General features: G+C 38.0%; 1 protein-coding gene across 1 annotated transcript; it reads right to left on the bottom strand.

Annotated features, from left to right (window-relative positions):
- Positions 1–1463: 1463 nt before the first annotated feature.
- LOC114040620 (C-1-tetrahydrofolate synthase, cytoplasmic-like) lies at positions 1464–7416 on the bottom strand. Its single transcript, XM_027858727.1, has 5 exons — positions 7336–7416; positions 4301–4360; positions 3623–3676; positions 1788–1924; positions 1464–1650 (listed from the first exon to the last, which is right to left on the bottom strand). Exons 1-5 carry the CDS (start codon positions 7381–7383, stop codon positions 1479–1481), a joined length of 471 nt encoding a protein of 156 aa, XP_027714528.1. The 5' UTR covers positions 7384–7416; the 3' UTR covers positions 1464–1478.
- Positions 7417–23030: the final 15614 nt, after the last annotated feature.

Genomic DNA, 23030 nt, shown 5'->3' with positions numbered 1-23030 from the left:
GCACCAACTTCTTTAAATAGTAAATAACTTCTTATACATATAACATTCGATTTATAGGAAAGTGTATGCAAGGCTAAAGCATTTTCAGCAATAAGTTTTAAAAATATATACGAAGGGCAGTTTTCTGAATACCACAAAAGCACATAGCTAAAACCAAAGTATTTGCAATGGAGAAATACCTGAAGCTTTCCCCATAAATGCAAGAGTAAGTCAAGGATACTCCCTTTCTGATTCCTTTCATTTCATAGTTCTAGAAATGCTAGCACTCACAAAAAGATCAGAGAAAAATATTAAAGGTATAAACATAGGTAAAGAGGAAACAAAATTACTTCTGTTTCCAATGTACTTCTTTATGAAACTAGACAAATTAATTACAATAAGCAGTAATCATAAAGAAACTATTTGATACTTAAAAAAAAACCAAATAGATCAGTGGAATAGATTAGATAAGAACAGTAGCTTATAAATACAAGCATTATATATCTATAGTGCTTTAAGGTTTGCAAAGTGCTTCACATATAGTATCTGATCTGATCCTCACAACAATCCTAAGAGGTAGGTGCTATTATTATCCACAAGTTACAGCTGAGAAAAGTGAGGCTGAGAGTTAGTAAGTGATGGAGGCAAGATCTGAAATGAGTTTTCCTGACTCCAAGTCTAGCTCGCTATATAGTACACTATTTTGTCTCAGAAACATCAAACTCAATAACCCACAGTGCTTGATAAACCTGAAATTATACATTGCATGGGCAAGAACTCTCTATTTAACAAGAATTAATGGGAAAATTGCAAAGTACGATAAGAGAAATTAGAATCAACTAAATTAGAAATTAATATCTTAAGCCATATACAAAGAGCTCAAAATGGATATGCAACCTAAATATTAAAAGTTGTGATAAATATGGAAATATGTTTTGTATGATTACATATGTATAACCTATATCAACTGCTTACTGTCTGGGGTGGGGGAAGAGATGAAGGAAGAGGATATGGCACTCAAAAAATGAATGCTAAAAATTGTTTTTACGTGTAAATTGGGAAAAAAATAAAATATTATTTAAAAAAATTACCTTCCATTTGTTCTGTATATGTATCTATATGTATCTAGCTATTTACATGTTGACTCTCCCTTTAGAATGTAAGTTTCATAAGGCCAGGAACAATTTCTTGCCTTTCTCTGTATTACCCAACCCTTAGCACAGTGTCTGACATGTAATAAGTACTTAATAAATGCTTGGTGACTAACTGATGAATGAATGTAAAGCCAATAAAAAAAATTACAGATAACTAAATAAAAGAATCCATTACTCTAAAAGATTAAAACAAAGATTTTAATTTGTCATAAACAAACAGATTTCCAATGGTTATGATACATACAAGCTTGAGGAAGCATGTTTTTTATATAAACTTTGTAAGCTCTCCAGCAGTACCCAGTACAGAAAAGGTCCTTAAATTAATGCATGCTGTCTTACGTGGAATCAATGAATAGAAAGTATAAACATTAATAAAAGACGATAAAAAAGGGGAGGCTCTGAAAAATTAGCCTTACCTGTCTTTTTGATAAGTTCCAAGCATCCTTTAGGTGTACAGGGAATGAAACAATCCTCTAAGTCACCTCTAGCAAGCTTCCCAGCACTGACGCTAGTCAAACTGAAACATTAAACTAAAGGCAGAATGAGTGAGAACAAGGCAATTTAAACATTGGTATGGAGCTTCCCTGAGTTACCAATACATGTTTTAAAGATACAACAGCTTTAAAATGAAGTGACTCAAAAAGTCAAACACACCCATCCACATCCTTTTCGGGAGCGATGGTATTTGTCACCAGCTCAGTGCTAATGGTCTTTTCTGCATCCAAAGGTAACTGGACCAGGAGTCCATGTACAGTAGGGTCTTCATTCAAAGATGTGATGCACTTTAAAACCTAAAAACAAATTTTACAAGTTAAAGAAGGTAGAGAGTAGGAATGGAGACTATTGTAAGGCAAAACATATCCAACCTCATTTCCCCTCTAAGAGTTTTAGTTCAGAGAGTTCAAAGAAAAAACCCACTATCACATAGGTCCTGCATATAACTTTCTTGTTAGACCAAAACACCTCCCAATAATATCTCTAGATACTAGAGAGGTATGTTGAGGCAGTAGTTAAAGAAAGGTTTGCAGGTAGTGGGTGGGAGAGGTGGCATGGGAACCGCTGGGGATAAATGGTCTAGATCTGTGATTTCATTGTTGTAAGGCATTCTCAGTGAAGAAGCTCCTACCAATGCAGATAGTTAGATAGAAGAATGCAACTTCTGCACTTTATAGTTCTAGAGAGATGTCTGGGACACTGAGAAGTTAAGTAACTTGTCCAAGGGCACACAGTTAATGCATCAGAGATAACACTTGAACCCAGGTCTTCCTGACACTGAGGTTGGTTCTCTGATCAGTACGTTGCTCTGCTTCTCGGCCTTCCTTCTTACTCAGCCATTTAGGGCCCTGTTATGAGCTTATTTTTATTTCTTATTAATGGAATGCTTTTGTTCACAAGTCAGTTGAATAAGCATTTATTAAGTGCCTACTACCAAACAATCAAAAAGCATTTATTAAAAATCTACTAAAAGAAAGTTTGTAAAGGCAAAAACGACATCGTTTCTGCCCTGAGAGTTTTCTTTCTATAGAAGGAGACAACAAATATACATATAAATACATAAAACAGACACAAGGTAAATTTTTTTGGGAGGGGGGTTATTAGCAGCCAGGATGATCAGAAAAGGCCTCATGTAGGGAACGGCATTTGGGCTGAGCTTTAAAGGGAACTAGGGATTCAAAAGGTAGAGGTGAGGTGAGGAGGAAATGGATTCAAGGCCTGAGGGTCAGCCTGTGCAAAGGTACGGAGATGGGACGGAATGTCATGGATGAGGAATAGGACAGCAGGCCAGTCTGGCTGGAATGGAGACGAGATGAAGGCAGGAATATCAAACCAGCCTGGAAAAGTCAGCTAAGTGCTTTAAATTCCAAACAGAAGTTTGTATTTTATTCTAGAGACAAAACAGGTTTGTTGAGTAGGGAAGTGACCTGTGTTTGAGGAAGGTAATTTTGGCACTTGTGCTGGGGATGAATGAGAGAGGGGAAAAAGAATAGAAGCTGGGACAGCAATTAGGAAGACATTCCATACTCCAAGTATGAAGGTCTGATTATAGAATTTACCCCTTGAGAGTAAAGGAAAGGAGATTTATAAGAAACAATGGATTCAATATAGATATTAAACTTTTTATGTAATTTCATATGTAGAACCTCTTATGTAGAACTAGCTTATCTGTACCTCTTATGTATTTGAGTTATTTTATGTGATGACTGTATGCTCTATGAGGACAGGGGTCAGGTATTTATTCTTTGTATTTCCCTTAGTTACTAGCACAATGCTCTAAACACAGCAGACACTTAATAGATGTGTGTTGAATCACCTGCATCACAGGATTACACCACTTATTCTGGGTCTCTTCCTTTGAAGTAAGCAGCCTTGAATATGGGGCAAGGTATGTACCTATCACACACAAACCCCTTAGCCCTGAAAATGTCACAAATCATAACCATGATATGGAACCATAAGAAGGTTTGTTCCACATGAACCCAACAGCTTACCTCTGCCTCAGTTGAGTTTCTTGGTAATTTAATATGCGTGGCTCTGATTCCAATCTGTAAGAATGAAAATGTAAAACATGTTTAATGATCTAACTAGCTAGAAAAGTGGGAGGACTGAGAGAAGTATTTCTTGGGTAATTATGACTAGATATAGGTTAAAAGGTATTGTTTGCATTAAATTCCTATGTTCTAAAGGAATTTGTAGCATTCCAGTGATTCTGAAAGTGACGGACCGATCCCTGGGAGTACCCGGCACTTTCAAGCAGTCCACAAAGTTAAAACTATTTTCATAATAATACTAACACTTTTAATTCCTAATATGGTCAACAATGATAGGATATAGTCTATAAGCTCTTCAGGTGGGGTCCTCAATATTTTTTAAGAGGGTAAAAAGATCATGCGACCAAAAAGTTTGAGAACCACTGCCATACAATTACCCATTTATTTCCCCATAATATTTCAGATTTATTGTGTTCCTTTAATTTTTCCATGCTAGCTTTCTGTTTAAGAAGAAAAGCAAGTAGATAAAAGACAGAGGCTCTAGTTAGAAGCCACGTATTTATAATTTGCAATACAAGTCAAATTAGGATAAAGGCATGATAATTTTAATTGGCGGAGAAGGGAGAGAAGTGGTGATGGGATTACCGTGCTAGCTAGCAGTACCACAGTAGATTTTACCTCCTCAGCAGCTTTTAGCTTCATACTTATATAAAGATTTGAATCAGCTCTATCTCCAACCTAGAACAAGCAAACACAAAATACTTAATGAGGTATAATACATAGGAAAGCCATTAAATTTTAGTTAGATAAAGTAGCTTTTTTTTTTTAATCGAAACGAACCTTACTACAGCTAACTTTGAGGAATGTACCTAATGTATCTAGGAGACTTTAACATAGAAATACATAACCTTTGGAAATCATTAATTAGATATAGCTTATAGTCCTGTGCTATCATCTAAAATCTGAGTAAACAAAGATAACAAGGAACAAAAAAACCAGGGATCTAACATTCCCTCCTCCCTTCAGGGCTGAGGAAACTAGAAGGATTGCTTGCACTGCTTCTAGAGCAGTCTTAAAAGATCTATTAAACTCAAACTTGTTCCTAAGACAAAGAACTGTGCAGCTCTTGTTGGCAATAAACATTTGCAGAGAGTGAAACAATTTCTTTAGTATTTTGTAATATAAAATCGATTTTACACAGGAAGACTTATACATGAAGTAAGCAAAACCAGGGAAATAATATATACAATGATTTCAATAATCTAAATGCAAAGATTTGCACTGCAACTTATCTGAGTTCATCTGCTTTAGTTTTTTTTAAATTTACATTAATTATAGTTGTCATTGTGTATACCAGAGATGTCAAACTCCTTGCCTGCAAAACTTCAGCAGGAAGCAGAATAAAATGTAATCAGAGAATATTCAACAAAGATAATGTTAATTTGTGGTTTTCTAAGTCAATATGTGGCTCCCAGGGATTCATTTCTACTACTGGTTTGCCTGGTTCTGCACCTGTTCAAAGAAATTTTCCTGTGTTTCTCTGAATCCCTCATATTCATCCTTTTTCACAGGGACAAAAGTGTTCCAGCACACTCTCCTCTATGCACTGTACGACTGAGCTACTCTGGTCTTCTTTCTCTTCCTCAAAAACAACAGGTCATCTCCAGACTCCTCACCTTTTCACAGGCAATCTCCCATGCCTGGATTTCTCTCTTTCCTCACTGGATTTCACAGGAAGCCTTTCCTAGTCCTCCCCATTGCTAATGCTTTCCTCCTCAAGAAATTAACTTTCATTTACATTATACGTATCTTGTATGCAAAAATTTTTTGCATATTTTCTCCATTAAAATGTAAGCTCTTTTAAGGCAGGAACCATGTTTTTCTTCCCTCTCCTTTTCTTTTTTGGTATCCCCAACACTTAGCATAATGCCTGGAACATAGCAGCATTTATTAATAAATGCTTGTTGACCAACTGACATTCACCTATACCACAATTTACTCAGCCATTCTCCATTTTATGTGAACTCATTTTATTTCTAGTTTTTTGCTATCACAAAAATGAACCACTACCTAATGTGTAAGACCAAATCTCAGCGTCCCAGGAAACTCTAACCTGTATTGGTATAGGGAATTCCTCACCAGGAGTTCCCTATACCAATGGAATCCCAGGCCCAGCTATAAAAAAGAACTGCTATTTTAAAATTCATGTTCCATGAGTCATCAGTAAAGAACCTGAGCAACTGCCTGTATAATGTACAACAAATATTAAGAATGGGGTCATGGGAGTTCTGTGATTGGATTGTGTTGGTTTTTATAGGAAAAGACAACGAATACAATCTGACTGAAATATACACAATCAATATGCCTAAGACAATTTCTGTGGAAATCTGGCTCCCTTATTCAGATTCTAAGGAAAGACATGCTACTCTAAAAATGGGCATTATCACTGTCATTGTGTATTTTATTCTTGTGGGCAAAAAATGACTCAATATAGATCTTTTTTCTCTCTAGTCTGCTTTCATAGACTTTTTCATTTTACATTATTAAATACTAAATCCTGCAAATAAAAACAGCAAAAATAGAAGGGCTTTACATTTCAGGGTTGACCTATTAGATTAACCCTCTTTGGTACAGCGTCCTTAGTTGCTACTATTCTCATGTAATAAAGTAGTGGTGTAATAGAACAAAAAACAACATTGAATTTGTAGCCAGAATACCTGGGGTGAAGTTCTGCAAAGCTGCTTGTTTTTACAGCCATCTTACTCCTGAATAATGCATATAAAATCCAAATTTGATATCATTGATTGTAAATGAATCAAATATCCCTGAATTACTATAAATACCTCACATTTCAGTCTTATTGTAGGTCAACTGTTCATTCAGACTCACCACTACTAGCAAGCAGCTGTTTTCTCACCTACCTGCCTGGGAAACACAAACAGGCCATTCAAGAAATACATACAAAGCAAGAGTAAGTATTATTAAAAGAGCTAATTAACCTTATTTCCCCAATTCCTTGTCTAACAATCTATATTACAAACCACTATCCTCTGTGTTAGGAGAGAAAAACCTGAGGTAAATCCATTACAGATACATTTCCTGATAAATACCTGCAAAGCAGCCAAGCAGAAACAATGTTTTTTGCTTAATGAAGACACTGGAGGTTAACTTCTCCAGACCAGGAGGGTACAGAAGGGTCAGAGAGATGCCTTTAAGCAGAGTATTGCTGTTATAGAAACCTGGATTTACTCATGACATGCTTTCTCTCTTTAACAACTCTCCCAGATAAACCAAGAAATAACCAATTCCTGGGTGTTCTTAGCACAGTTCTATAACATACCTTTGATTCTCACTCGGCAAGTTGTGAAAAAATAAAAAACAAAAAAACAAAAACAAAAATCACAGCAGAAAATATGTGCTGGGAATATAACCACAGGCCTTCAGATTGTCTTTCTTTGTCAGCAACTCCAACCTTTCTAATAGGAAATAATTTGCAACAAAAAGCAACAGTGGCAAGCTAATGGGAAGGAAGAAAATTATGTTACACAACATCCATTCCTAGCAAAGACTTCACAAGGAGTAAGATAATGTATGTGGAAGCTGAAAGTATGCATAGTGTGTGGTGAGGTAATATTACAATTTTGTAGAGTATTTAAAATGAAAACTGCTTATTTCCTATGGGTCAAATTATTTTAATGGAGACATCATAATACCTGTAAAATCGCCAGGCCTGGCCTGAAACCCGGGACTTGCTCCCCCATTTGAGTAACTTGGCTCTTCAATCTCTCTCTTACTTGCCTAGGGAGAAAAATAAAATGTTAGCCCCTTAACTAAATTTTTTTTATTTTTTAAAAGTATTTTATTTTAGTTTTCCCCAGTAACATGTAAAAATAATTTTTGACATTCATTTTTGACAACTTTTTTGAGTTCCAAATTCTCTCCCTTCCTCCTTCCCACCCCCCTATTGAGAAAGCAAGCAGTTTGATAGAAGTTATATATGTATAGTCACATTAAACATATCCCTATTATTCATGTTGTGAAAGAAAACAGACAAAAAAAACCTCAAGGAAAAATAAAATTAAAAAAAGTATGCTTCAATCTGTATTCAGACACCATCAGCTCTTTCTCTGGAGATGGATGATCCTTCAGAGTTGTCTTGGATCACTGTATTGCTAAGAACAGCTAATTCAAAGAAGATCATCTTACAATATTGCTGTTACTTTGCATCAACCCATGCAAGTCTTTTCAGGTTTTTCTGGGAGCATCCTGTTCATCATTTCTCACAGCACAATAGTATTCCATTACATTCATATACTACAACTTGTTCAGCCATTCCCCAACTGATGGGCATCCCCACAATTTCTAATTCTTTGCCATCACAAAAAGAGCTACTATAAATATTTTTGTATATGTGGGAAAAAAGCTGACCTTCTTAAAATAAAGCCATTTTGCAACTAAAATGGGAAAGAAAAAGATCATTTAAGTCTGAGGGAAAGTCACATGATCCAGGTGGTTGAGATACTAGTTCAGAGGCCATTTAATCTACATTTCTACAACACCCATCAAGGCCCTGGGCTGCTTTGTCAATATTTCTTGGGCTCCACTCTGGCAACACGGGTTAGAAGCAGGCAGCCATTAAGAGCCAGATTCATTGAATACCCCATTCCACTGTCCCAAACTGACAACTCAGCAACAAAAAACAACGACTGTCACTGAGAGGTAATGAAGGGAAAAGTGGTTTGATAGATGCTAGTACAATCCAAGCATCTCACAGCACAAGGTAAAAAGGAGGCAATGAAGGAATGAGGTAATTAATGCATCCCACAATCCTTAACCTATTAAGCACAATTAACAGTGGGAATATGTGATAAATGTTACTTCATAAAGACGTGAAACAGAATCATTAGCACAGATTTGGGGGAACAAAAGGTTCAAAATGTAGACTCAACTCCTAATACCATCCGTAATCTGACTCAAAAGAGTCTAAGGACATTTTTCTAGGCTGGAACAGTAGATGAATGAGTGGCATTCACAATGTTACCCCAACCAATAAACCCCCCACCTCCAACCCAGCACCCTGGAAACTAATCAATATCTAAGCTGATGTTTAGGCTGCTCAAACTCTGGATAAAACATTTCACCAGGTGGAGGACCCCAGGACTAAACTGAGGCCTTGAACATCCTATTCACTTACCTTTCTCAACAGAACTCCTCCCATTCACTGATACAATACCTGAACTCATTTGCCAATAGACAGCAAACTTGCTCTGTGCATCCCGCCCCCCCCATACCGATACCGTCCTTCCATTGCTAAACATCAGTAACTCCTGCTACCTATACCCTCTCATTCTCATCTACCTCAACAGTAGCCCTATAATGTCTCACTCAAGATCTACCTCAATCCTATCCTACTGCCAATAAACCATTTCAGATCTACCTGCCCCCTTCACTGTGCCCTCTGGAACTCTGGGTCAATAATTGACAAAATTCCCTAGATTTAAGACAACTTCTGATTCTACTTCCGTTTTCAGGCATTCACGGACACTTGCCTCCCCTAAGCATCCTTTTCACTACTAGCTGCATCTACTGTCATGATTCTCTGGAATTCTGCCCTCCTGGAAGAGGAGTCAGAATACTCTTCCACAGATGATGGTGGCTGTTAGCAATAGACCCCATTCTCTGTCCTGGGCCCTCTTTTCTCTCTATTTTCTCTTACTTGGTGAGCTTATTAGCTCCAATTGGTTCAATTATCATCTCTGTGAAATCCTAATGCCTCTTTTGACCTCTGGTCACACATAAGCAATTGCTTACTGAGCATTTCAAACAGGATGTTCCATAAGTACCTCAAATTTAGCATATCCAAAAAGAAGCTAATTTACGCCCCCTCCCCCCCCCACCCTTTCCCTTAATTTCCCTAATATTGAGGGTACCACAATTCTAATCATCCATGTTTGCAATCTTGGGGCCACTTTCATCTCACATATCCAATCAGTGGACAGATCTTGTCATTTCTGCCTTTACATCTCTTGAGGATATGTCACTTTCTATCCACTCACATGGCACCAGTTGAGCATCTCATCACATCTTGTCCAGACTATTTCAATTGCCTCCTAACTGGCCTCCTTGTCTCAAGTCTCTCCCATTCCAATCCATTCTCCGAAGTCTCAGTGGAATGTCCCACAGATTTGTACTCAGACTCCACCTGTTCAATATTCTATCAATCACCTAGATGCAGGCATGGATGGCTGACTTGTTTACCAAACTTATAGAGGCACAAAGTTATAGGGATAAGCTAATATGGTGGATGACATAAACAGAATACTCAAAGTTCTCGAAAGAATAGAGATTTGCAAACTATGGCGTGAGGGCCAAATCCAGCCAGTTGTTGAGAGCTAAGAATGGTTTTTACATTTTTAAATAGAATAAAATTTTATTTAAAAAATGTAAAAACCATTCTTAGCTTGCTAACTATGCTGTCATCTTTGCTGACCTCTGGACTAGAACTATGAGCTCAATCTAATGGATGACATTTAACTGAGGACAAATGTAAAGTCCTACATTTGGTTTAAAAAATTTCAACTGCACAAGTATACAAATGGTAGATAGGCCAAGATATCAATTCTGGTAAAAAAAAAAAAAAAAAAAAAAAAAAAAGACCTGGGATTTCTGTAGACTAAAATCTTAATATGAATCAACAGTGTGACATGGCAGCAAAAAAAGCTAATGCAATTTTAGACTTCATTAAAAGAGGAGATGAGAGCTAGAGTCAGGCAAGTGGGTTCAAATTGTGGCTCTGACATATAACATATGACTGATTATGGACAGTTGGTATGAGCTCTACATTCCTCATCTGTAAAATTAGGATAATAATGCCTGAGCACGTATCTCACAGGATAGTTGAGGATAACACTACAAAATCTAAGTAAAGCACTCTGTACTAACACACCCAGTAGTAACTAACCTTGTTCCACTGGGCCTGAGAAGGTGAACTAGGAGCAATGGGAAGTTTCAAGGACAGATTTCAGTTCTGCATAAGGAAAAACTTCCTAATAACTACAACACTGCAAAAGTGGAAGGGACTGTCCCGGGAGATAACATAAGAGTGCCCCATCACTGATGATCTTTAGGCAGAAGCTGATGGGCACTTGTTGGAGATGTTGTAGAATTTTTGTTCAGGTACTGTTTGATCCAGATGACCTTTGAGGTCCCATCCAACTCTAAAATTCTCTAAGTTAGCATGCAACTTCTCAAAGTATCTGTGTGAGATACCATGGACCAGAAGTCTATGAGCCAATGAAAATCATACCAATAACTGAGGCATTAAGTTAAAAGTACTTGCTTGTGTCTAAAATGGGAGTTATAGCATATAAATGGGAATTACGGGATATAAATGTATATAAATATATAACAAAAAACAAAGTGTTTTTGGGTGATTAGTGGTTTGCATAGATTTTTCCATATTTCCTAGTATTCTTCATATTTATCCTTTTATAGCACCATAATATTCCATTACATTAACATATCATGATTTATTGCGCAAATCACATTTCAAAGGGTTTTAGGGGAAAGATAGAATTTCCAATGGACTAAAATATCACAGAGGAAGACAAGATTAGAGGAAATACGAAATGCTCAAGAATGGCATTTTGAAGACAAAAAAGAAACAATTCCAACAATGAAGAAAAATGAGATTTGACCAATGAGGACACTCAGGTATACGTAAGGTGGATTTTAGTGTGTGTAAGAATGATTTTGTTATTCTTTTTTAGATAATAATTCCCAGGATCCATAGCTAAAACAATCTCTAGTTCCCAGGAGTTCACGTTAAAAACTATGTCTACTGTGACTACGCAGTGAGATACAGGGATGACAATGTAATATTTACTACTCTCGCTGTGCTAAGTTATGATATTACTGCTAAAGTTAACCTGTGAGGCTATTGTAGGCAAATTGCCTTATTTGTGTGCTTCTCTGTAAATCAAGAGAGCACTGGTCAGTGAGGGGGGATTTGGGTAATGCACAGGGAATGCATGTATGTCTGCCTCAACTGGTCCCCACTGAAGCTTAGGGGAATGAGATGAGTTGTGCTTCTACTTTGTATGTTCTTGCCGGCCCCCGCTAGAAGAATGATTAGGGAATGCTGTAGGAGTTACTGCTCCCATTATCAGCTACCCTCTTAAAAAGACTAGACTAGAATAGAGTAAACTTATTTAACCCTTGTCCTTCTGCTGCCCAGATCAAGAGTGAACCTGTTAGAGGCTGGAGTCTCCTGTGCCTCCTGTGTTGTTATTTGTGTTACACCAGGGAATTCATCAACCAGTTTGACTGTGAAAATGTAGAAAAGATAAAAGCAAGGTGAGGAAACAGGATGGATATAAATACCAGTATAAGGGATAAGGTGTATTGTAGTTTAGAATGAGTGGAAGCAGGCAAGAGAAGCTAAAGATAAGGGTTAAAAAAAAAAGTTATGCTGGAAGAAAAAGGAGGACTAAAGAAGGCTTGGTATAAACGGCATGATGACTGGCAGAGTTGCTCATTTTCATTTTGTTTCTGTTTTTCCCCTGTCAACTGCACTGGAATGACTAACAGGAAGCTAATGCCCAAAATAAGTAAAGAGAGCACAAGAAAGCACTTAGATGCACTTGATAGATCCAAGTTACCTGGTCCAGATGAACTAAGTACATTCCTGGAAGAACAAGCAGACAAGCAGATGTGATTACTGAGCCACCATAAATAATATTTGAAACAGCACAAAAGCAAGACCGAAAGAAGGGCAAACATCCTGATTTTTTTTAAAAGGGAAGTGAGGAGATTCTGTATACTACATCAACTCCCAGAAAAATTCTAGAACAGACCACTAAAGAAATGGTTGGTAAACCTCTGGAAAGAAAAGTGGCAATTACAACAACCCAGCATGGCTTCATCAAAAATAGGTCATACCAGACCACTTTGATTTCCTTTTTTTGGGACTAGGTTACTAAACTAGTTACGAGATGGGAAGGATGCTGTGGATTGAATTTACTTAGATTTTAACAAAGCTTATGATGAAGTATCTCATACTGTTCTGGTGGAGACAACAGAGAGATGTAGACTACACAATAATAACACAATCAGATGGATTCAGAACTGGTTGGATGGCCAGGTTCACAACAGTAGTGGATAATGGTTCAATGTCAATGTGGCAGGAATCTTCCAGTGGAGTACTACAGGGATTTGTGCTTGGCCCAGTATTGGTTAACTTATTTTTTTTAAACATGGATAAAGGCTTATTAGATGCTACAACCATTAAATCTGCAGATGGCATGAAGCTGGGGGGGAGACAACTGACAGTGTGGATAACAAAATCAAGATTCAAAAGGATCTTAATAGGCTAAAGCACTGTATTGAATTTCTAACAAGAAGAAATGCGATAGGGATAATGTACAGTCCTGTACTTGGGTACCAAAAAAATCACCTTCCCAAGTATGAGACAGGGCAGGAGTAAGGAATGTGAGTGAAGGATGGGATGTTGAGAAAGTAGACTTGGCAGCCAAAAAAGCTAATGTGATCTTGGATTGCATTAGAAGAGGCATAAATTCCAAGAAGAGGGTGGTATACTATGCCTCCAAGAGATCACAACTTGAGTATTATGTTCAGTTCAAGGAGATAAAATTTATAAAGAAATGGACAGACAAACTGGACAGAGTCGGGAGGAGGGCAACAAGGATAGTGAAGGATCCTGAGTCCAAGTCATTTGAGGACTTGCTGATGCAATGGAGATGAAAAGACTCAGGGATGCAGTGATAGCTCTCTTCAAGTATTGGAGAGGTTGTGATGTGAAAGAGGGGTTAGACTTGTTCAGTTTGACCCCAAAAAGCAAAACTAGAAGTATTGGTAGAAGATATAAACAGACAAATTTAGGCTTGATTTAAAAGGGGGGAGGGATTGAAATATCCCTTTCTAACAATTAAGAGTGTCTAAAAGCTCTTTGAGAGGTAGAGGGTTACTGCTCCTTGGAGATCTTCAAATAGAGATTAGATGATTATTCATCCTGTATCACATAGTGGAGATTCTTTGTATATAAGTTGGATTAGATGATCACTGAGGTCCCTTCCAACTCTCAAATTTTTTTATTTTATTTTTGATTTTCCTCTTTTATGATTATTATTATTGTATTATCTTTTTGGGGGGGAAATAAAGTCTTATATCTGACCTCCTTTTCTCAGCCAAACTCACAAAGAAAACTGTTTAAGGCATACTCATTAATTGGGGGAAGAAATTGGTGTAACCTTTGGGGGTGGAATTTCAGATATTTTGATTTACATTTTTCTTATTATTAGTAGTAATTGTATTTTTTTTCCATGAAGTTGTTGACTGCTTCCAGTTCTCTGAGAACTACTGCTCATAGTCTCATATTTTTATCTAAAATAAAAGAATGACTATGCACACACATATAAAATGAGGAAGGGAAGGAAATAATCATTTATATAGCACTGCTATCTAAATTGCTGCTATATGTTTTTAAAAGCAAACCAATAGCCACTTGAAAAGATGTTCAAATTTACTTATAGTCAGAGACATTCAAATCAAGACAACCTGAAGATAACACCGCATACCTACTACATGGCAAAAATGATGAAAGCTGCTAAATATGGAGAAATGGGGAAATTTTATAATATAATTTTGTTCAGGGTTTATGTCCTGGTACAAACATTTTGTAGTACAATATGTAATGTCACAAAACTGATCACATCTTTCATACAAGCAATTCCATTGCAGTCAGCAATTTATTGTTTACCATGAGCCAGGCACTGTGCTAGGTATGGGGATAAAGACAAAAAAACAAAAAAGAAGTAATCTTTTCTCTCAAACAGCTTAAATTTATTGGGGAAGACAGCATGTGCACCTGTAAGTATAGCATAGGGCAAGGCTGGAGATTAGACATAATGAATGCAATGATAAGAGGGAACTAACTCCTGGGTGAGGAGACTCCCTCTATCAGTATAAAGTGGCATCTTCTCATAAGACTACTTGAGTCTTAATTGCCTAGGGCATTGAGAGGTTAAACAACTCAGGGTCACACAGGCAATTTTGTGTGTCAGTGGCAGGAATTGAACCTTCGTCTTCCAGGCTTCAAGATTAACTCTCTCAGATTTTTTGCACACAGGTAGCATGTTCCAAATATAGTGGACAATCAGTGCAAAGGCACAGAAATGCTGGTGAGGAGACAAAGCTAGTCTGGCAGATTGTGACGCATGAGAATTGGAGTGGTGTATAATGAGGCTGGAAAGAGGTTGTGGCAGGTCTTAAAAGCCAAACAGGAGTTTAACTGTTAACCTAAGGGCAATAGGAAGGCCCTAGAATTTAAGTAGAGGAGCATGGTCAGAGCTGCGCTTTAGCAGCTATGTGGAGGAAAGACTTGTGGTAGAAAGAGCAATGAAGAAGCCATTGTAGTACTCCAGGAAACCAGTGATGAGAATCTGTGTGAGTAGTGAGGCTGAGTAAGAAATGTAGATAATAGATATTGCAGAGACAGAAATGTCCTTTATAATAACCATGAAATGTATTAAACATCTAGGAATTAATTACTGATAGTGGATAAGTGATAGTTATCAGGCTCTTTTATGGAATCATGTCTTGTATTCCCCTTCTAGGGAGAAGCAGGATCTGAGGTTAGTTACCTCATAAATGAACTAGTGGGGTACAGATGCAGGATTGAAGATGTGAAAGGTGAAGATGGGGAGAAGAGTGATGTATTTTCTGGATGCTATTTCTGTTACACAGTGTGCGTGGTGTTGTAGAAAGAATCTTGGCTGCAGAGTCAAGACCTGGGTTCAAATACCACAGCTGGCAGTAACCCTATAAACTTGAACAAGTACCTGATCTCCCTGGGCCTCAATTTCCTCATTTATAAAATGAGGAGGTGGGATAAGATGGCCTTTGAACTCCCTTCCAGCATTAGATCTATGATTCTAAGACCCTTGACTTCATCTGTTAGTTAATAATTCTGACATTATTTTTAACAAGGTCTACATAAGCTATTCTATTCCTTAATGAACTCAAAAATCATTTAACACCTCATCTGGGCTGTCAATGTTGCTGGGCAATCCTTCTAAACTTTCCCAATTGACTCATTCCCACTATCCACAGTTTTTCCAAACCTTTTTATTCCTCCTCAAACCTCCCACGGCTCCCCTCTTTACCTTCTCAAGGGAAAACCCTGCTTATATTTTACCGCAAAAAATTGAGGCCTCTCACCAAGGGCTCCCTCTTTTCCCCTCCATCTCAGAAGATGCCTTCTGTGATTATCTCCTCCAATCCTGGTTAACACGTAGAGGTGGTCCTTTTCCTTGCCAAGGCTAACTCTTTCACCTGCAAAGGTGGTCTCATTCCAACCCATCTTCTCCAGCAGATTGCCCTCCTCTATAATCCCCACTCTCTTCCTCTCTACTGGCTGCTTTCCTACTGCCTATAGACATTTCCAATGTCTCCTCCATTCTCAAAACCCCCCCACTCAATCCTTCCATTCCCACTATTGTCCCATATCTCCTGCCATCAACATAGGTGCCTCCCCTTCCTTCTTAACTCTCTACAATCTGACCTCTTATCTTATTATTCAATTGGAACTGCTCTCTCCAAAGTTACCGGTGATCCCTTAGTTGCTACATTCAATGGCCTTTTCTCAGTTCTCATCTTTCTCGACCTCTCTGTAATCTGATCCTTTGATACTCTCCTCTCTCTAGATTTTCAAGGCACTGTTCTTCCTGGTTTTTCCTTCGACCTTTCTAACTGATCCTTCTCTGTCTCCTTTGCTGGATTTTTATCTAGGTCACGCTTGCTAATCCTGGGGGTCCTATAGGGCTCTATCTTGGGCCCTCATCTCTTCTCGTTTTATATTCTTTCACTTGGTGATCTCACCAGCTGCCAAGGATTCAATTATTATCTCCAAGCTGATGACTCTCAAATTGAATTATCCAATCCTAACCCCTCTATTGACCTTCATCCTCACATCTCCAAATGTCTCTTAGATATCTCAAACTGTATGTATTGGAGACATTTTGAAGTCAGTATGTCCAAAACTAAAATCATGACCTTTCCCCCAAACTCTGCTCCCTTCCAAACTTCCCTAATACTGTTAAAGGCAACACCACAGTCCTAATCCCCCATCTTTCACTGGCCATATCCAATTTGTTGCTAAGGCCTGTTGATTTTGCCTTCCTAATATCTCTCACATATGACCCTTTCTCTCTTCTGACACTGCCTCCACTCTGATTCAGGCTCTCTTCACCTCGTGATTAGATTATTGCAATAGCCTGCTGGTTGGGCTCTTTGCTTCAAAGTTTCTAACTGACGGGGTGGGGATCTGGGCCCTAGAAAGGAAAAACCCTGGACTTTCTCACAGGGCCAAATCTCTGGGTTTGCCAGAAACTATAATCCCATCAACTGGCCTTTCATTGTGGCTACACCCAATCTCCACTCCATTGTCTTACCCCACACTTAATCCTACCTAGTGTCCATTGTCCAGGTCCACAGAGTTCTGTTCACTCCAGTTTACTGACCACTCCCCCCATCCAGATCTCCTTAAGCCCCTCCTCCTGTCACCCCAAACTACGTGGCCACTCCTAGATCCCTCCCACAGGCTTTCTGCATATAAGGTCCATCTTGTCTCCATTAAGATGCTCAGATTCTTATAATCTAGCCAATACCTCACAGACTTTCAGACTCCTTAAGAGTCTGCCCAATATGATGGATGTTCTAATAAACCTTGTCTTTGGCCGAAAGAAGGCTTGGGTTGAATTCTTTTGGGCAGGACCCGTGTGTTGTGATTTCGGGGTCCCAGCATCCCTAAACCTCTAAACCACATCATAACCACTCCAGTCCATCCTCCATTAAACAAAGTGATTTTTCTAAAGCAGAAGTCCGAGCATATTATTCCCATACTCAATAAACTCCAGCAGCTTGCTATCACCTCCAGGATCAAATACAAAATCATCCGTTTGACATTCAAAGCCCTTCATAACCTAGTCCTCTCCAACCTTTCCAATCTTCTTATACTTTATTATGCTCTATTTGCTCTCTGATACAGTGACACTGGCTCCTAGCTGTTTCCTGAACAAGACACTGCATCTCTCAGCTCCAGGCATTTTCTCTGTCTTCCACGCTTGAAAAGTTCTCCCTCCTCATTTTTACCTCCTGGCTTCCTTAAAATCCTACCTTCAGCAGGAAGCCTTTTCCAATCCCATAGAATTCTAGGGCCTGGGCTCAGTTGATTACTTCCTATTTATCCTTATCTGTACATATTTACATATAAGTCGAGACATTTGCCCCTCACCCCAAAAAGAATCTCGGTCCCCCTCGGGAGCCTAGAAAAATCTTGGACTGTCCTTGAATTCTCTTACTAGATCAAGAAAGTCTCTAGTGTTTGCCTGAGGCTATAATCTTATCAACTGGCCTTTCACTACTGCCAATACCCAATCTTCCAATTCTCTGTTATCTTTAACCTAGCCCAGCCCTCCATTGTCTATTACCTCCAGATGGCCCCTCACCACTTCCCCTCCCTAGACCCTATCTAGACCCCATTCCCTCCCATCAAGATCCTCCCTATACCCCTCCTCCAGTCATTCCAGCTTACTGGCCACTCCCATAAAGACAACCCTTCTCCCAGACCCCTCCTCCAGTCACCCCAAACTACTTGGCCACTCCTAGATTCCCTCCCACATTCTTTCTGTATATAAGGTCCATCTTGTCTCCCATCAAGAGGCTGAGATTCTTAAAATCTAGGCACTGCTCAGATTCTTATAGTCTAGCCAATATGGTGGATCTTTAATAAACCTTGTCTTTAGCTGAAAGAAGACTTGGGTCGAATTCATTTGGGCAGGACCCATTTGTTGTGATTTTGGGGTCCCAGCACCTCTAAACCTCAACACTAACGTACAGATATGACCATGTCACCTTCCTACCCAAACTCCAGTGGCTCTCTATTATCTCCACAATCAAATACAAATTCCTGTTTGGCATTTAAGACCTTTCACAACCTTTACATTTTTAATGTGAGGGTTCAGGAACTTTAAAAAATTTATAACTATATTTCAATAAAATTTTATAAAAATATTTCAATAAATTCATTAAAATTTATAATCTTATGTATTACACTTTGTGCATTTAAAAACACTGTTTTAAGAAGTGGTCCATCAGACTACCAAAGAGGTTCATGACACAAAAAAGTGCTGTATGCACACTGCACTTCAGCCAAACTGGTGCTATTTCTCATACCCAGCATTCCAACTCCCATGTCTGTTCTTTTGCACTGGCCATCTCCCATACCTGAAAATGAGCTCCCTTCTCACCTCTATCTTTCAGAATCCCTAGTTTCCTTCAAGGCTCAGTTCAAGTATTACCTTCTACACGACTCCTTTCTTGAAACCCCCAGCTGCTAGTGCCTTCCCATCTCATATCACCATGTGACTACTTTGTACCTATCTATGCATGTATATGTTGCCTCCCTAGATTGAATGTAAATTCTTTGAGGGCAAGAACCAGTATCACTTTTGTCCTTGTATCCCAAGTGCCTAGGACAGTCCCTTGCACAAAGCAGGTACTTAATAAATGCTTATTGGTTGTTGATTAGGAAAGGATATTTTGGGAAATAAAGGTGATAAAAATAAAAGATAATAAAAATTAAAAAGCTGAAGACAGGGGAAAGGTATATAATATTATGCCAAATGCACCAAATCACAGGCCTAAGACACTTCCTCTATTGATCCTTAATCAAATGCTCTCTATTCTATTTCCTTGTCTAGTTGCCCTATGACTCATGAATATATCTTCCTAATATAAAATGCTACTCCACAACCCTTTTTATCTTTTTCTGTTTATTCTCAATAAGACATGTCCTTCCAAGGCCATATTCTCCAATTACAAATCCCATCTCAACACATCTCACTTAAACTTATCTGGTCAAATTTGTCTCTCAGCATTAGGTTTTCTAATTCACTGTTTATTATCCATACTTTGTGCACCGGGACATAGACATCTGAAGCTATGGATTTTTGCTCCTAGCTCTCTTCTTGAATATTGTATTCCAAGAATTACTGGTCTTCTTTCTGCTATTCTTCTTCTATGTTGTACCTGCTACTCTTCATGATAAGAGCCTTGGTAGATGGATTTAAGCGATTTTCTCTTTCTCTCCTTTCATTTTCAGCTTAAAGGTCTCTTGATCAGATTACCTGAGCTAAGACAAATGTTTTTATTGGCCTGAGTCAGGGGCACTATCTTCCTGGTCAAAAGCCTGCCCAACCAGTGAGGCAACAGACGAAAGTGTAAACAGCACATTTTTTTCTATTCCAATCAAATGAATCTCAGCCAACTGAAATTTGGCTTCCATGAACCTGGAATTTAGTTTTTCTCCATTTTCTGGCCAGTTTTGTTGGCCTGACTGCAAACGGGCAGGGCAGATTACATTTAGGTAAAGATATAGATATAAGTAACATGTATAATTAACCACTTTTACTATTTGTTGTTTCCGGTGTCTAAAATAAATACTAATCTTTTTGCCAAGTGGAGCCACAGTATTTCTCTGTACTCCTACTCCACTGTATCTGGATAATGTTAGGAATCCTGTAGAGTCTCAAATGAAGGGCCTTAAAACTTAAATTCAAAATATCTAGGCCAGGGGTAGGGAACCTGTGGCCTCAAGACCACATGTAGCCCTCTAGGTCCTCAAGTGCAGCCCTTTGACTGAATCCAAACTTCACAAAACAAATCCTTTTATTAAGTCCTGAGGAATTCAACTATAACCTGGACATTCTACTTTTAGAAGGCTCTAATTATTAGGAAAATTTCCCTCCCATACAGCTAAAACTTAGCTAGGTCTAGAAAAGCAATTAAAGTAATTATGCTCTCACTAGGCATTACATAAATACTTCTGTTTTAAAAGTAGGACCGCAGGTACCAATACAAATACACAGTTTTTATGCAATCTATTGCAAATTCTACCCCTTTCAAATCTGTTCTTTATACTGCCATGAGCTTTTTTTGGGGGGGAAAAAACTCAATAGTAGTAGTAAGTAACTTCAATATAATTTACATAATAGAGAAACTGAGAAGAGCGACACAAGTAAATAATACAACTTTGTGTGATCACTGTTGATAAGCTAAAATAAAATAAAATAAAATAAAGCTGTCTGTTAAAAATGCAAAGAAACTTCCAAAACAATATTTGAAACTTTCCATCCCAACTTGCCACTAACATTCTATGATTGAATGACTCAATTCTCTGGCCTGAAATACAGTAAAGTTTACTGTTTCTTTCTCTAAAGGTACAAATGACTACTTTGATTTCATGATATATTAATTTCAAAATAAACTCCCAAGGTCAAACTACTGGTCTGACCATTAAAAAGTACATAACTTAGAAATGCCTTTTTCTTAATTTTAAAGAGAGGATAATGGTAAGTTTTTCTTTATAGTACAAACTGCCTTGAGTATATAAGTGCCTACAGAGATAAACTTTATACTTAGCAAAATGGACAGACTATTTGGGATCCTCAATCTTAGCTATGACTCTTACTAATTTGCTCCTTGTGTCTTCATGCAAGTCATTTAATTCCTTGAGTCTTGAAAAATGAGGGCCTTGTACTATATGACCCCTACCATTCCTTCCCAGTCTAATACTCTGTTGAAGAATCCCTTTTGTTCATTCTTACTCTGCCTCTCAGGTTTGAAGCTAAAATCCAATTCTGCCTGAATATACTTTATCAAGAATATGATGAAACAGAAACACATATAAATATAGGCCATTGACTGTGACACCACCTGGTGTTCAAACAGCAAATTTTTTTTACTTTCGCTATCCTAGTTGAAAAGCACATGGTTATCAAAAACCAAAGTCAACTAAAATTTACCAAACTAACTTCATATGTAAAAGAAAATCGTCTATTAGCCTGCTTCAATAATGTGACAGCAAAAATTATACTGATATACTAAAATATACTGATCAACAAAATATAAAATATTTTCCTTGTACAATGTTGCAACCTCTTCCCTGAGTCTCAGTTTTTTCATCTCTAAAAGAGGATATTACTTAGACTAGTCTACCTCACAAGTCAGTTGTAAGGAAAGCACTTTATAATCTCAAACTGCTTTAGAACTTTCAGCCATCCTACTCCCAAGTTAACAGAAATGTGTAAGTTCTCTCATATCACATGCAAGTTTAATCTGAAGGCCTAGTAAGGTCAAATGAACTAGTATTTCACATTGACTTAATGATATCCTTTCATTCAAGGATCTCCAATTAATTTTTAAATAAATCTCCACACAGTAAAGTGGTATCTACAATGTTGCTTTCTTAAGAAACAGTTTTGAATGCTATGAAATATAAATTAATGAATCTTCAACTTCACAGTGAGAGCTGGCATCACCTGCAGGTCTTGTCTCTGATCACTAGCTGGGTTGAAGTATTGTAGTTGAACTGCTGTATCATCAGCTTATAATCTACCTATAAAACTTCACCATACCCTAAGTGCTCTTTGGATTCAGCCTTTCATATTGCTAGGTGGCCCAGAATCAGGAAAACCTGAGTTCAAATCAGGTCTCAGACACTTGCTAGTTATATGACTCTGGGCAACTTATTTAACCTATGTCTGCTTCAGTTTCCTCAGATATAAAATGGGTAAAATGACAACACCTACCTCCCAAGGTTCTAGTGAGGATTAAATTCGATAACTGTCAAGCTTTCTGTATTACTATGGAACATAGTAGGCGCTCTATAAATTCTGATTTCCTTCTTTACAGTAAATTCCTAGAGTCACTATCATTTTTGCATTAACCCCAAGAAAACACAAGAAATGGTACTTTTGCAGCTCTTGCCTTGTTTGGAGTGCAGGAATCGAAATATGTGGTTGAACACACCCGTTCCCTCATTCCAAAATAACAAATCATTGCCATTCTTTTTTTTAGGATGATTAGAATAAGGTTAACAGCTACTCCAGGAACGTGCCTAAAACACTGTAACAATGTTGCCTGTTCAAAAGATGTGGCTACATGATGGTTCAGAAGACCCAGTTTCAGGTTTCAGTGCCTCCAGATTGTTAACTAGCTCCTAACGACAACAAAATGATAACCCAAATCACATTTAACTAGTTCAAAAATCAATGAAGTTCTTACAATAAGAGAATATAAACTCCTTGAGGGAAGGGACTGTTTTATATTGCTTTGCATAGGCACTTAAGTCCTTATTAGATTAGAAAAGTACTGAAGCATCACATACTTATGCTATTAATTCTATTATCAATAATAATTTTTTCATATACAGGTATACTGGCCGCACGCCGACCTTCTGCCAGCCGTGCGCCAGTACTCACTCCTTCTATAAGGAGTACACCACCAGAGTCTTACCCACACCCGGGTCTTCGGTCCTCAGCCAGATCAC

This window comes from Vombatus ursinus, unplaced genomic scaffold (genome assembly GCF_900497805.2).
Source record: "Vombatus ursinus unplaced genomic scaffold, bare-nosed wombat genome assembly UNPS02013856.1, whole genome shotgun sequence".
NCBI lineage: Eukaryota > Metazoa > Chordata > Mammalia > Diprotodontia > Vombatidae > Vombatus > Vombatus ursinus.
Note: the sequence above shows the minus strand (reverse complement) of the source record. Positions and strands in the feature narration are given on the sequence as shown.

Excerpts from the sequence above, each read along its gene's own strand:
- LOC114040620 (XM_027858727.1), bottom strand. The coding sequence starts at position 7,383 with ATGGGGGAGCAAGTCCCGGGTTTCAGGCCAGGCCTGGCGATTTTACAG. Across the intron at positions 1,925-3,622 it reads GAAACTCAACTGAGGCAGAG|GTTTTAAAGTGCATCACATC; the intron begins GTAAGCTGTTGG and ends ATTTGTTTTTAG. Across the intron at positions 1,651-1,787 it reads CCCGAAAAGGATGTGGATGG|TTTGACTAGCGTCAGTGCTG; the intron begins GTGTGTTTGACT and ends TTAATGTTTCAG.